The sequence below is a fragment of the Cylas formicarius genome, unplaced genomic scaffold (genome assembly GCF_029955315.1).
Source record: "Cylas formicarius isolate icCylForm1 unplaced genomic scaffold, icCylForm1.1 PGA_scaffold_3__17_contigs__length_32017465, whole genome shotgun sequence".
NCBI lineage: Eukaryota > Metazoa > Arthropoda > Insecta > Coleoptera > Brentidae > Cylas > Cylas formicarius.
In genome coordinates, this window is record NW_026844326.1 from 3,151,417 (window position 1) to 3,167,089 (window position 15,673).

At 36.4% G+C, this 15,673-nt stretch overlaps 2 protein-coding genes across 3 annotated transcripts in view; one reads left to right on the forward strand and one right to left on the reverse strand.

Moving 5' to 3' along the window:
• Window positions 1–366: 366 nt before the first annotated feature.
• Window positions 367–15,673, reverse strand: part of LOC132699002 (uncharacterized) — a 110,530-nt gene continuing 95,223 nt past the window's right edge. For both annotated transcript variants that reach the window (XM_060665385.1, XM_060665386.1), the window contains exons 5-6: window positions 9,124–9,305; window positions 367–1,247 (exon numbers count right to left, since the gene is read on the reverse strand). In XM_060665385.1, coding sequence (XP_060521368.1) covers window positions 803–1,247; window positions 9,124–9,305 — 627 coding nt within the window. In that variant the 3' untranslated portion in view covers window positions 367–802. The remainder of the gene's footprint in view (window positions 1,248–9,123; window positions 9,306–15,673) is intronic.
• LOC132698999 (mucin-2-like) overlaps window positions 13,535–15,673 on the forward strand; it is a 475,159-nt gene continuing 473,020 nt past the window's right edge. The window contains exon 1 of the transcript XR_009618457.1: window positions 13,535–13,697. The gene's annotated coding sequence lies outside the window, so the exon portion shown is untranslated. The remainder of the gene's footprint in view (window positions 13,698–15,673) is intronic.

The following is a 15,673-nucleotide window of genomic DNA, read 5'->3' on the forward strand; positions in this document are numbered from 1 at the left end:
GTCTCGGATAACTGATTCCCATATTGGTGAAAGACCTGAGTCGCGGTTAAGATTGGTTGGTTGTTTAGGGTTCTCTATGGATTCTCGGAATTTTTTTTGGTAAAACTCATATGTGGTCAGTGATGTTGCGGATGCAAGAAAGGAGCACAGTGGCAAGTATGGGGTTGGTTTCAAACTTATTTTCTATGGGAGATTGGTAATGCATAGAAATCTCTAAACAAGCAATTTTAACCACGACCCAACGACTTTCACCAATATTGGCAGCAGGAACAGAGCTGAATGAAAACCAGTTTCAGTTAAGCTCTAGAGAATCTAAGAGGAACGTCGGCAAACCGATTCAGGAGGAATCCAGAAGCTGTGTAAATAATGTCACTGTAGCCTGTGGAAGTTTTTTGAAAACTTAAATAAACATTGTACAAAGGTATGTATTTATATATGTATATGTTTCTATACTCCAGGGATTTCCCCGTAATTTAAAACACCTTATATCATTCAAAATTTTGAGACCATACAATAAGTAAAAGTTTCTCATAACAATTTTGTCAAGAAAGAAAAGTTTTTATTAAAAAATATTAAAATTCAACGTCACCCAACTTACAGGAAGAAAAACGACTATTTTTGTATTAAAATTGGCCGTAAGCCATTTTGCAAAAAAAAAGTGAGGGGTCCTTTTGATCTCCGACGATACTGTTTCAAAAGCGCGTACGACATTTTTGATTTTTAAGACCGTTTTAACACCGACAACATAGACAGGTAACGTATTGTTTGTGGACTATCGTCCAGCACTTCTCTTGAACTTTCCTTAACTGTTCCTTCCTTCATCTCCCTCTACAATTTTAACACTGCACACACATGACCCGAAACCTTCCAACCCGTAGCTCTCCATTACGTGGTCCAGACTACTATTTTTCTTATCATTGAAGCCGTTAAGTCTCAACGATGCTACATCAACGCTGGCGCTTTTGTTCTTGTAGATGGCGGATGTAATCTTGGGTTTCGTGGTGGCTGCAGTCACCACGACGCTCTTGACGGGTTCTTCGTTGGCGTAGCCCACGTAAACCCCGTAACCATAGCTGCCGTGGTCGTAGCACTGCTGGTTACCATAGCAGTAAGTCTGCCTCAGCGAACCGAGACTAGTGTTGGACTGAGACAGTCCGGTCTTGGGGTCTATCGAACGCTCCGGAGAAACAGTTTCGACGTAATACTCGCTGTCGTCGCACTCTTCCAATGTTTCGTCGTCGCTGTACCTGAGGATGGCGTTAATGTAGGGCGATTATGAGACGCGATTCACGGTGGATGGTAGGTTTTGACGTATGGGGCCTCAACCAATATTTATTTGTTTTAAAATGGTAACGGTTACGTTTTGGTTACCTAAGTTACAAAACATGTCATTAATTTTTTGAAGAAATTTTCAGCGGCTATTGTAAAACTATTTACAAATCTTCTGAGTTCCTCCGGCATCATCATGTTGTCTTATTCAGACCTTAACTGAAACTGCTACAGGATGATTGATAAAACGACAGAAAGTTCGATTTATCAACAACTGAGCAATAATCCAGAAGATTTCTAAATAATATCTATGGAACGCAATCTTAAATCGGGTATTAAAGTATCTTCTTTATTAGATTCGCTTTGCTCACCCCTCACGAGTCTAAAATTCATCGTTTCTATGGACTCTCTAAGGTTCTCAAGCCAGGATTACTCAAAATATCTAGTTGCTATATAAAATCCCTATGCAGTTGCAGTAGTTTCGTATTTAATTCCTTTCACTTCATTGAACAATTAAAAACCATTACATTAGATCCAAACGATAATCTAATTTAACGTAGAGTCCTTCGTATTTCTGAATTTCAGATATATTAAAATCCGAGAATCTGCAATAAAACCTTCTCATCTTAATTGAAAAATGGTTCTCTAGAACATATTTTTGTTATAATAGTGAAATTTATGAAGAAATGTCAGGAACAGCTATGGATTCTCAGTAGTACAGTGGTGCCGGTTCTGAGCCACTTTTGGCGGGAAAATTTGAATTTTCGTGAATATTGGGGTATGTTCGAGTTGGCGAGTGAAAATTTTGAATTTTCGGGTATATACGGGAGTGTTCGGTATGTTCGGGTATATTCGAGTGCGTTCGGGTATATTCGGGTGTGTTCGGGTATGTTCGGATGTGTTCGGATATGTTTGGGTGTGTTCGGATATTACTAGTGTTTGGGTATGTTCGGATGTGTTCGGGTACGTTCGGGTTTCGTAAATAAGAACAAATGTAGTTCCCCCGAAACATACCGTACACCACGAATTTTTAAAGCAAAAAACCCTCTATCGAACCCGTCCGAACCAGTCGGGTGTTACGATGGTCCGATAACGCAGTTAGCTCATTCCTTGTTTTCGTGCCGTACAGTGCGTAACGCGTTTGACGTGTGTATACTTACCCTATTTTGCGTTTCTGTTTGTTTAATTATTATTAGTTTAGCCAGTGTGGTGTAAAGAATCATGTCGTCTGGACAAAAAAGGAGTTACAGTGCAGAAACGGATGAGAAGGAATTTCTTATATGGAAAATTTCGAAGGTAAAACAGTGTTTGACCGAAAAAAAGTCGTAGTCAGTCGAGAGACAGGAGAACAATCTGTCCACCCTTGTCTCAGTCGTCGTGATAGCGGCATCGGCTGTCGACAAACCTGGGCCTAGCCGGCGGGAAGAGGATGCTTCACGAGAATCGGAATATTGGGAATGTTGGGACCTTCCTTTATCCCTTGTTGTCGGCTAAATATGATGGTATAATTAGCAGCTTCAAAGATGACATGTATCATATTTGACAGCCTGTTGTAAAACGTGCGCTTCAATTCCAAGAAATATTTAATTGTTTGGAACTTATTATGGCACATTTTACACTACGTTACTGAAGTATTATGACTTACTTTAGCTTCAGGACCATCCATTTAAATATTTTGAGCCAATTGGGTTTCTACATTTATGGAAATGTCTCTTTTATTTCTACGAGTTAAAAAGAATAATGTCGCAAGACAAAATAGTAATTCCTTTCTTATAGACAAAGAAGTGTCGTCCCTTGACTCAAGAATTTTGGCCCTGTTGGGAGAGAACACCCTATACGAGAACCATCAGGTCCTAGTATTCACCAGGACGTAGCCACCAGCTGGTCGTTCATTCTGAATAAGGGACTTAGCAAGGAAGCCCTGACAAAATTAATGAAGAAATACCCACCTCCAGATAACTACTTCTGAAGGCCCTATCAGTTAATTTAGAAGTTGCAACAGCTATCAGGGAGCTGGAGAGTCGAAGGGATCAAAAGTTAGCTGGCCAACAAAGTCAGATTGGGTCAGCACTGGCTTCATTGGATCAATTAACCACCGGCCTTATTTCAGAAGGGGGGGGGGGCAAATTATCCCCTTATCGAGCTGGCCAGTGATGCTAGTAGGTTGTTAATAGACCTCCACTGCAAACACCCAGCTATTCGTAAAGAATTGCTAATTCTCGGCCTACGGAAGGATTTAAAAGATACCCTCGTGTCTGCGACAGCACATGGGTAGCTTTTCGGGAAGGAACTGGGTGAGCGGATTAAGACATCCAAGGACATTGAGAAGACTGGCTTCGATTTAAAAGCGAAACCTTCCAAGACAGTTAATAAACCACCTAATCCCAACAACCGGGGTTTATTTAAGAAGCCTTAACACGAGCCTACCCGTCAAGGAGCCTACCCGACCCAAAGGACAGCGGACCTGGACCATCGTCATCGACAAGGGGGCCGCAACTTCAGGAAGTAGAGTGTAATGAAGTATGTAGTATGGCTGGACGTCTACGTAAGTTTTTACTCATATGGAAATAAATTACGCAAGATAAGAGAATTCTATCTCGGATATTGGGTTTAAAGATTCCTTTCCTCCTTAAGCCAAACCAAAGTATACTGCCTTCGGAAACACATTGGACAGATTCCGAAAAGATTGTTTTAGGAAATTCAGTTAAGGAATTATTAGCTATGGGTTCTATTAATAAACTACCACATTGCAAGGGAGAATTTATTTCAAATATTTTTTTAATGCCGAAGCCGGATGGATCTAGGCGGTTTATTTTGAATTTAAAGTCTCCTAATAATTTTATTAGGGTCGAACATTTTAAACTTGAGGATCACAGAACAGTGGGCAATATAATTGAAAAGAATTTTTTTATGTCTACCTTGGATTTAAAAAATGCATATTATTTAGTTGCCATTGACAAAAATTATAGAAAATTTTTACGTTTTATGTTTGATGGAATTTTGTATGAATACCATCATTGCATGCCATTTGGCATTAATTGTGCTCCGTTTGTTTTAACCAAACTTATGAAACCTATTCTGGTCTTTCTAAGAGGAAAGGTTTTACTTTCAGTATTATATTTTGACAATTTTTAACTGTTAGGGAAAACATTAGATGCATGTAAACGCAATAACTGTTACATTTCTCCAAGAGTTGAGATTTGTCAAAATAAATAAGAACTAAAAGTTCAAATTTTGACGAACTTATATATTTTTACATGACAATTGTTTTGACAACACCGTGTCTTTATCGCCACATTTGATAAAGAAACGGTGTTGTCGCAACAATGGTCTTGTAAAAAAATATAATTTCGTGAAAAACTGAACTTTTAGTTCTTATTTATTTTGATAAATGGATTTTCATCAAGTAAAAGCCACCTCAGTTCAATTGTTGAGATTTGTTATTAATTATGGAAAGAGTGTTCTTACTCCTTCCCAAACACGTAGATATTTGGGGTTTATTTACAACTCCAACGCTATGACTGTTTCTATACCAGAAAATAAGAGACCTCATCTTTTAAAATGTGTAAAATTCCTACTTAGAAAAAAGTCCTGTCAGATTCGCGTTTTTGCTCAAATAATTGGGAAATTTATTGCTGTATGCCCAGCTGTTCGATATGGATGGGTTTACACGAAGTTACTAGAAAGAGAAAAAAAATTTTGGCCTTAAGACGCTCTCTCGGAAATTATGATTGGTTGACCTTAATTCGTGGTTATCTCATATTACCAGTTTTAATCATATTAGATTGCAGGTGTTCCATCAAGAAATTTTTTCAGATGCTTCCTTAACGGGTTGGAGTATTCACTCTAATGATGTTAGGTTACATGGGTTTTGGTCCCGGGAGGAAAAGCCACATCACATAAATTACTTAGAGTTAAAGGCAACTTTCTTTGATTTAAGGGGCAACTAACCGGCCTAGTCAAAATATTCTTTTGCGAATCGATAGCACAACGGCAGTCGCCTACATAAATAGAATTTGTGGTGTTCAGCATCCTAAGTTGAATTCCCTTTGCCGAAAAATTTGGCAGTAGTGTGAAGAGAGGAATCTCTTAATTTTCGCTTCCTACTTTAATTCTAAGGAAAATTTGGTTGCGGCGACAGAATCTCGCAATTCACACTTTGAGACTGAATGGGAATTAAACGATAAATATTTCAAACAGATAATACTGAACTTTGGATTACCTAATATAGACATCTTTGCGTCCCGGATCAATTCTAAATGTGACTTATTTATTTCCTGGCATCCGGATCCTGATGCGTTTAAGGTTGATAGCTTTACTGTTAATTGGAAAAAGTTTAAATTTTACGCATTTCCGTTTTCAATTATTCTTAACTGTAAAAGCCACCTCAGCTCAATCTTCTTAAATTACCACCTCTCTATTTACAAGCTAAGGAAGATTTACTTAAATCTTTTAACAGACCTCAACCCCACCCACTGTGGCCACAGCTTATCCTGGTTGCAGGGTTCTTATCCAGCAGGGCCTAGAATTAAGGGGAACGCCTAAGACTACAATTGATGTTTGCTTAGCCTCTATTACTTTGTCTATTATCAAGCAGTACGATTCGGGCTTAAAGCGATGGTATCAGTTCTTCCTTACCAAGAACGAACGCTGTTTTGCGGCATCAGCTACAGTGTTACTAGAGTTTCTGCAGGAGCAATATGACAGGGGCGGTTCATATGGCACCCTTAATTCGTATCGGCACGTCATAGCCCAGCTGCTGGGGCCCTCTATGGCTTAAGATAGTCTGATAAGACGATTTTTTAAAGGCGTATTTCATTTGTGGCCTAATTTAATCAAATTCAAAAACACTTGGGATCCGTTAATTGTACTGAATTATCGAGCTTAAGGATATAAAATGCTTTTCTCAGGGAGTTTTATTAGTAAGCGTATTAAGGCATCAGGTCCTTATAGGAAGCAATCATTTCATTACCTTTTTATGAAGCCGATAAGGCTATTTGTGTTGCTACCACGCTTTTATCGTATATAAATTTAACGCGATCCATTCGTTCGGAATGTAACAGAAACTTAGTAACCTTTAAAAAACTGCACCATAAGGCATCATCGCAAAGTATTTCACGACGGATAAGTATGTCTTGTCAAAGGAGGATATTGACTTTAACAAATATACCTCTCATTCAACAAGACATGCCTCCACTTCATTAGCGGAACGCAAAGGCATATCTGTAGGGCAGCTGCGGGCTGGTTTGTTTTGGTTGTTACAACTTGTTTGGACGTTATTTGTATAATATGTAAGATTTTGCCATATGTTAGATTTAATGTTTTATATATCTATTTTCTGGGTTATCAAAGTGTTTGCCTTATAATATATTAAACTTTTATATTGACCTCTAAAAAGTTTTATCTTCCTTAGGTTTCTACAGTTGCACCATTAAGTAAGTACCTTTAAACATCTACGTTTGTTCGTATTTACGGAACGAGGACGAAATATAATTACCAAATCAAACGAACTTACCTGTAATGAAGCTCGATTATAATTATGTGAAGTCCTCTTAAAGTAAATAAGATCCTCCTTCTCTGGCTGACGCTCCAATTCCCATCCTTAATTGTAACAACTGCAGAAAGTCTTCATATAATTACAAACGAACTTCATTACAGGTAGGTTCGTTTGATTTAGTAATTTTTAGATATTCTTATTAATACAAACTGAGATCTATTAATGGGTCATTCAGTTTACAGTAAACCAGGAGCCAGGAGCCAGGAGCCAATGTCAGTTTCAGTCTGAAGAAGCCAACAGGATGATTAGAGAAACGCCAGCAAATTGGATTTATCAACAATCAACTCAGGAGGAATCCAGAGTAAGAGCATTTTTACACTTAGCGACTCTATATGCAAGTCTGTATGGTGCTAACATTATTATAAAATAAGACTTATAGAAGAAAAAATTATTCCTTTTTACAGCCGCGGGTTATTAGCTGAAGAACTGAATTTGTAGCCGACTCCTGAGTCGTAACGACCAAAATTTTGCCGCAGCCCCATTCCATTAGTGAATCGCATGAAACACGCGACATGAATGTTATCCGCTACGCTCTGCTCGTGCCAAATAAACTCGTGACTTTTCGTGAGTTTTCCAAACGTCTACATAAAATACCTTTTCTACTACCGTCAGTTCTTTGTCAATCAATCAAAAAAGGAAAAACCTCTAAAATCGTAAAAGAAACTTTTATAGAGATATCCATAGCTGGTCGGTATGGAGTGGATAGAAAAAACAAGAACTGGTATTTTGACAAAAAAGATGCCAGGCAACATACCTGGTCAAGCAGAATTTTGTAATAGCCCTAAGCCTTTTACTTACATTAGGACACCTCCAGTCTATCAATATCCAATCACGAGGAACTAAATTTATTTGCGACTTTCATGCCCATAAATGTTTTCTTCATGTTATCCCACTATGGGGCAAATTGCAAATAACAATTTTATGTAAAATTTTATTTTGGAGAATATAAAATATCCCATATAAATCCGGAGGGGTGCGGATTCTTTGCATCTGTATTTCGGTTCTAGGTGAGACTTCAGTGGCAAAATTTCAAAACTTTCTAGATTTTTCCTTTTATTGTACTTTTTTAAGACCAATTTGCTTAGAACATTATTTGCCATAAAAAATCCTGGACGTTCAGAAACAAATGATGGAGATAAATAATTTTTAAGTTAATGTGAACACCCAAATTATCAAAACTACCCCCCACCGTGAATCCTTGCTATCAGTGTGTCCAATATAAGGATTGGATAGCATGCGAATATCGGAAACAATAGTTTTAAAGTTTTATGGAGAACCTTAAATCTACCAGAAAAATGAGTCCACCGTTTGTGTGAAATTCGAAAAAACATGTGAAAAAAAATACGCCAAACGTAATCTTGCAATTAGGACAATGAATATTTTCATTAATAGCTAGAGCATAAAACATGCTTTTAAATGATCACACAAACACAGCTTTTTTTATAGTATGCCATGACTCTCAACACACTTTTGAAAAAAACAAATTTTCGACAATTTAATGAATTCAAAAAGTTTTGACTGTTCAATTATGGCTGTAAACATAGAGGGCATTAAAAAACTAAATGTCTTTATTAACAAATCCCTTTATTTACAGTTTAACTTCAGTTACAATACAGACGTTAAAGTTAAGTTGAAAATTTTTCCATTGAGAATATTTAAATACAGAGCTTAAAGATTACAGCCAAATAAAATTATCTCAGGAAGACTGGATGGCAATTTATTGGAGTAGGACTCATTTCAAAAACCAGTTACAAAAAGAAATAAAACGTGCAATATGAAAACTGAAAATAATGTACGGTTAGCACCAATCCAAGACCCTACAACATCGGTTACAATTGTCGAAGCAACAATACAGAACGCCACAGCTACAGCACATTTTTAAGTATGTTTTAAATTTTTTACGTTATTGAATTTTGAATAAACAATAAAGGTTCAGTATCAACGATCAACGAACTGTCAAAACTTTTGTCTTCAATTGAAATAAAATTTTTATTTGTGTCCCTATGATAAATGCATCACGTGATCCGTCATTTAAAAGTATTTTAATGGTCTATCCAATAATGAAAATATGCAATATGTCGCCCATAAACCCCAAGATCACGTTTGCCTTATTTTGGGCTTTGCAGACAAAAATAGGACACCAAACTTTTTATATTTTTATGAGTTTCGCAAAAACGTTTCACTCTAGAATCATTTTGCAGGCAGGCTTATGTTCCTCAAAAAAATCTTTCCGACATCCCCATGCTATCCCATCCGTATATTATAACAATTACTGCGTTTTGGATGGCAGCACAAACCTTTCCGGTGGATTGTGTATCAACGCACACTGATCGCTCGTCGATCCTGATCTTTCTGCTTCTGTCGGGCCGCCGGATCCAGGACTTCTCCTGCTGCCCTGCTGAACCTCCACAACGAAAACCCCATCCCTCGCACTCGGGGAGTATCTCATTGTTGTTTCCCTGCTATCTTCTTCGATGTCCTAAATTGTGAATATCACGTGAAGGTAGAATATTAAAACGTCAAAGTTTTTAATTTTGCAAGACTTCTCTCACGAAAAACATAATACAATACAATGACTATGTTATAGTACTATGCTTTTTCTTATTGCGAGAGAGTAATAACAAGTAAATTTTCAATGACAGGGTGAACAACTTAAACGTAAAGGTAAATTTAAAGTTCAGACAAGTTTCATATTTCAGGTTTCAAGTACTACACCTCGATAGTTATGTGACACCGGCGTTATGACAGGTAATTTATTAGAATAATAAATAAATAATAATTGTCTTCTTCTCTAAGTTCCTATTTGCGAATGTTGGTTATCAACATCATATTAATCTTATTTTATTGCCGAACTAGGTTTTTAGATTTGCTAACTTTCGGCCTGGTCTTCTCTTGCTATTGATTTTGCGTAGAAGGATTCCTTTTAGTAGTCCGTGCCGTTCCTCATTATATGACCGGTACCGGAGTTTTCGACATTTTATGAATTCTGGTTCTTCATTACTTCCTCGAAGCATTAGTAACTCTGCCTAAAAGATATGTTTAATATGTTATAAATACCGCAATCATCGCCGATAAGCTCCCAGTATTCGAAGTGTTTTCGGAGCGCGAGCATTGAAGATGCCTAGTGAGGTCTTAGCGAAAAGTCTGCAGGATTCCAGTCGGAGTTCAACAAGCGAAGGAATGATATCCCGGAATATTTATATATATATATATATATATATATATATATATATATATATATATATATATATATATATATATATATATATATATATATATATATATATATATATATATATATATAGAACTACCTGTTCGTCCACCTCCCACTTCCGGGACCGTCGACAATCATTATAGGTACAGTACGCTGGAATACCGTTAAGACCACTAAGTTTTACACATCAATAATAATTTACAACTCTCTGGCATTAGGAAACAGGATATAGTGCTATACTTTATATTAAAATTTCATTAACTTCATTTTCCCACTTATTTGTTAATTGCTTAATCTAAATATAATTCAGGTCTGCAACTGGAACGAACCAAATCCATGAACTAACCATTGTAATAGGCGATTTCAAGTTTTCCCAGCAGTAAAGCAGGAAAACGAACAAAAATCTAACATATGTTATCGGTAGGATTGGAAGTAGGTAACATAAGAGGAGGATACCTTGTACAATTTGCCACGAAAAATGGCTTTTTCATTGCCACCACTGGATTCCGGCACCACACACGTGGGTCTCTCCAGTTGGTATGGTCTGTTCATAGATATAAGAAAGTGACCAATTGCTTTTGAATGTTATTATCCAAGAGTGGTCATTAACATACAATGCAAAAAGATTATTACCTATCGTTTCGGAATTTAAATTTAGGTAAAATTGTGGTCGGTAATAGAAAATAATTTTATACCTACCTGTGTTTAATATTCTTTGGTTTGGTATACTACTTAATTTAAGTTTATTAGTAATCATTCTTAGTTCGTGTGTAATACAGGGTGTGTTGAATCGTGTGCGAATTATGCAAAATATGTGCGAGTCTAGTGTATCTCAAGAGATGCTCCCGCCCAAATATAGAAAACACTATTCTAAGGAAGTTATAAACAATGTTTATTTAACTCTCATTGAACGTGGTGCTAGCAAGCAAGCATCTTTAGAAGAAACGGCCACATTGACGAAAATTCCAACATCAACTGTATGGAATATCCCATTTCAGCGAGAAAAAAAAGAAGCGATGCTGACATTTTCTCGAGTGTAGATGAAAGTTGCTGTATCTGAAACGTGGCTGGGTGCGGGGGTTGATCAGATGGTAGGCATTCCAAATTATAATTTTCTGCATCGCAATCGTCTGGACAGGCGCGGAGGCGGTGTGGGAGTGTACGTTAAAAATAATTTAAGGTGTGAAGTTTTGGCCTCTGCTTGTCTTGAGCATATTGAATACATATGGGTTAAAGTACTGTTAAATAATCGAACCTTTATGGTGGATACTGTTTACAGGCCACCTAATACTAACGTATCACAATTTTTTAATACCCTTGAGGAATCCTTGTTTAATATATACTCGGACTATAATAACTTAATATGCTTTGGTGACTTCAATATCAATATGCTTAATTTGAATACTAATCTTGGAACTAGATTAACTTCTGTGTTTTCTACTTTCAATATGGACCAATATATACAAGAACCTACCCGCATTGCATTACATTCTATGTCGCTCTTAGATTTAATATTTACCAACGTAAAAAAGGTGTCTGATGTAGGGGTTGTCGACAATAACATCGCTGATCACTTTTTGACATACATAAAATTCAGTCTAGACTTGCCAGATAATGAACCTGTAAGTTTTTATTATAGATCATTAAAAACCATTAATCTTCAGGAGTTTAAGAGGGATCTACTAGATTTACCGTTAAATAACTTACTTTATTTTTGTGACATTGAAGAAAAGCTAAACCTCTTAAATACTTGCATATTGGAACTATTTAATAAGCACGCGCCGTTAAAACGTTTTAGGAAGAATAAAAACTATAACTATGCGCCTTGGATAACAGAAAACATAAAACTGCTATAAAAGCTGAGAAATAAAGCGCTAAAAAAATTTAAACTGACTAAACTTCCAGCACATTACGAGCATTACAAACAGTTACGTAATTATACAAATTCGGCCATTAGATCAGAGAAAAAAGCTTTTTTAAGAACTAAGTTTTGTCATGGTAATGCCAAAGAGAAATGGAACGAACTAAGGAAACTTAATGTTGTAAAATGTAACAGGGGTACTTTGCCAAGTCACTTAGATAATGTCGATCAAATTAATAACTTTTTTATAAATAGTGTGGAAAATAATGATAGCCCCAATAAAGAACTGCTGAATTTTTATTATAATAATAGGTTAAATGACAGAACGGATCACTTTGACTTTGTATTGTCCACGGAAGATGAGATTCTCAACATTCTTTGCTGTCCATATATTGCCCCATACATTACGCATATAATAAATGAGTGTATCATAAATTCGTACTTTCCGTCAAGATGGAAGCGGGCACAAGTCATCCCCTTACCGAAAATAAACAATCCTGCGGTCAATTAGCATATTGCCTGTTCTATCTAAAGTACTTGAAAGAATTATGAACGATCAAATGGTAAACTTTTTAAATTCTAATCATATTCTACCAGAGAAACAGTCTGGTTTTAGACCTAATCGCAGTTGTGAGAGTGCCATGCTGGACATTACTGATGACATTTTTAGAGCGACTGACGATGGAAAGATAACGGCTTTAATATTGTTGGATTTCAGTAAGGCATTTGATATGATAAATCATTCAATTCTCTTGGCCATTCTCCATTACGTTGGTTTCTCCGAAGGTGCTCGAAAGTTTCTGTGTTCCTTTTTGTCAGGTCGGGCACAACGGGTTGTCTACAATCAGCAGCAGTCATCGTTCCTAGGTGTTCGCATGGGTGTTCCACAGGGCAGCATTCTTGGTCCCTTGTTGTACACTATTTTTACTTTTAACTTCATTGGAGCCCTCCACCAATGCAACTGTCATTTTTATGCGGATGACACTCAAATTTACTACTCATTTTTTCCTCAAGAAATAGCTACCGCGGAGGATGTCATCAATACTGATTAATCAAATTTTTTTAACATTGCAACAGATCACCTCCTAAAGCTTAACCCTAATAAATCTTCAGTAATACTCTTTGGAAATGATAATCATTTAACCCATGCAAAGTATAACATAACAATTAAACTTAATAACATAAAATTGCCACTCTCTGAGTCATGCAAAAGCTTGGGTCTTACTCTTGATTCGCAGTTGCGATTCAGAGAACATATTACTAATAAACTAAGGGTTGCCTATGCTAATTTAAAATTAATTTATGGCAATAGACATGTACTTTGTCAGGGAACTCGTAAGTTGCTGTGTGAATCACTTATTCTGTCACAATTTAATCACTGCAGTGCTGCGTACGGACCGTGCCTAGATACGTCCGATCGTTACCGTGTCCAGAAGGTTCAAAACTCCTGTCTAAGGCTAATTCATGGGGTAAGGAGGAGAGATCATATCTCCCCGTACCTTGCTGCGTTGGGTTGGCTTAATATGCACCTTCGATGCAAATTACGAATGAGTTCCCTTTATTTCAACATCCTTAAAACAAAATTACCTTTTTATCTTTACAGAAAAATTACTCTTGACATATCAATACACACTTGCGTGAGCGTCCGTAGTGCGAACCACGAAAAAACAAGCTCTCTTCTGTGACCGGTTCGCGAGAACCCCGCGCTGTGTTGTGGTAAATACCACCCCCAACCCTCCAGAAAATACCCCTAAGAAGACCCGGCCGGGCAGACGACGACGCGGGAAACCATCAAGGTGGGTGATTAACCGTTTCGGGTGTTGTATGTCCTACCGTTTTCTTGCCGCTCTTTCTCGTTTAAATTTTGAGGGTGATTTACAGCCACCTTCCCCCAACCCTTCACATATTGGTGAATCTGCGTGGAAGACACCGACTAGTTATACCCCTTCACCGCAAAGAATTATTTAAAAGATCATATTCCTATAATATAGCCATTTGCATTAACTCTATTACTAATTTTGATATTAATCAGTCCAACTCGACGTTTAGGAATAATTTCAAAAAGCAGTTGTTACGTACGCACTAATATTAAGCTCTTCTACAAAACATGTGCCCCTTTCCTTTCCTTTCCTTCCACCTCCATTTCTTCTCTTTTCTTTTCTTTAGAATTATGTGTATCTACGCTTGGCGCTTTCAAATAAATTCTATGAAATTTTTTATTATTATATTTTCGCTGTTAAATTGAGACCTGAACAGTATCTAGAACTTCTAGATGGCTGCCTATTGTTGGCCATTATTTCACTTATTTTACTTTGGTTATGTAATTATTTCTATGTAACTTTGATGGTTATAACAATAAATGTATTATTATTAATATATAATAAGGCGCAAAATTTACCAGTTATACGAGGAACAAAGCGTGCCTACATTAGATATCTTAATTAGGAGCCTTGAAAAAGATGAAACCGGTGTTAAATGTGGCAGAACTATGGAAGTGTATTCAACACATGGGTTTTAGATTTTAAAAAATTGACAAAAGGCAAATTTAAATGGAATCTTTTAGAATTCGGAAATGGCGACTACAATATCTAGAAAAAATTAGGATTTCCAGAGAACAACAAAAGTCAATTATTTACTTGGATGAAATCTGACTCAATCTAATTGACTCAACTGATAAGTGTAAAACAAACTGGCCATCAGAAATAGGAAAAAGAATAACTATTTTGCATGCTGGCTATAAAGATGGTTGGATTCCAAATTGACTTTCTCTGTCTGCGAGAAATATTAAAGATTCTTCTCTGGATTACCATGAAGACACCACCGCTTATTTGAAAGTTGGTTTAAAAACAAGCTAGTTCCAAACATTCCTCCTAATAGTGTCATTGTAATGGACAATGCAAGTTATTACAGTAGACAGTTGACTAAAATCCCTTCCTCATGTGACACAAAAGCAACAATCCAAAACTACATGTATAATAACGACATTTATTTTCACGAAGATTAAACCAAAAAGCAATTAATTGAGGTTCTAGAAAACTTGAACCTACAAAAGGAATACGTCTGTGATAATTATGCAAAAAATTTAGGGCATACAGTTTTAAGGCTTCCACCTTACCATTGTATATTTAATCCCATTGAACATGTTTGGCACCAACTGAAATCTGCCATTCGTCGTAACAATGTTTTCCCCGTGTTAACTCCAATGTCCTCAAACTTATAGAAACCAAAGTTTTTAACGTCCCTCCACAAAGTTGGGCAAATTGTGTTAAACATATAGAAAAGGCAGAACAATCGTATATCCATATTGCAAATAATATAGAACAAATAATAATTAGAACAGCGATGATAGCGATAGTGATACTGATATATTATGTGAATAATTTTAAGTAATTTAAGTAGGTAATAAAAATATCTTGTAATTTTATTTTAGATTTAAACATAAATACATACATAAATAAATAAATATTGTTTAGTATCTTTCCTATAAGCAAAGTACGGACTTGTTCGGCCATATTTCGATCTTACAGCTTGCCCGAGTGTTTCCTTAATTCGTATCAGTTAGTCACTTTCTTATAACTATTAACAGACTTTAAGTACACAAACCAATTAGGTTATACGTTGAAATTACGTTTAATCAGTATACTCAAAATATCTAGACCTATGGGATCTCCATAATAACGAAAGCATTAAAACAAAAGCTATGGAGTGTCTTAGAGAAACTGCAAGAACGCATATTAAGTCTTATTGAATATACAGGGTGTTTTCTAATAGA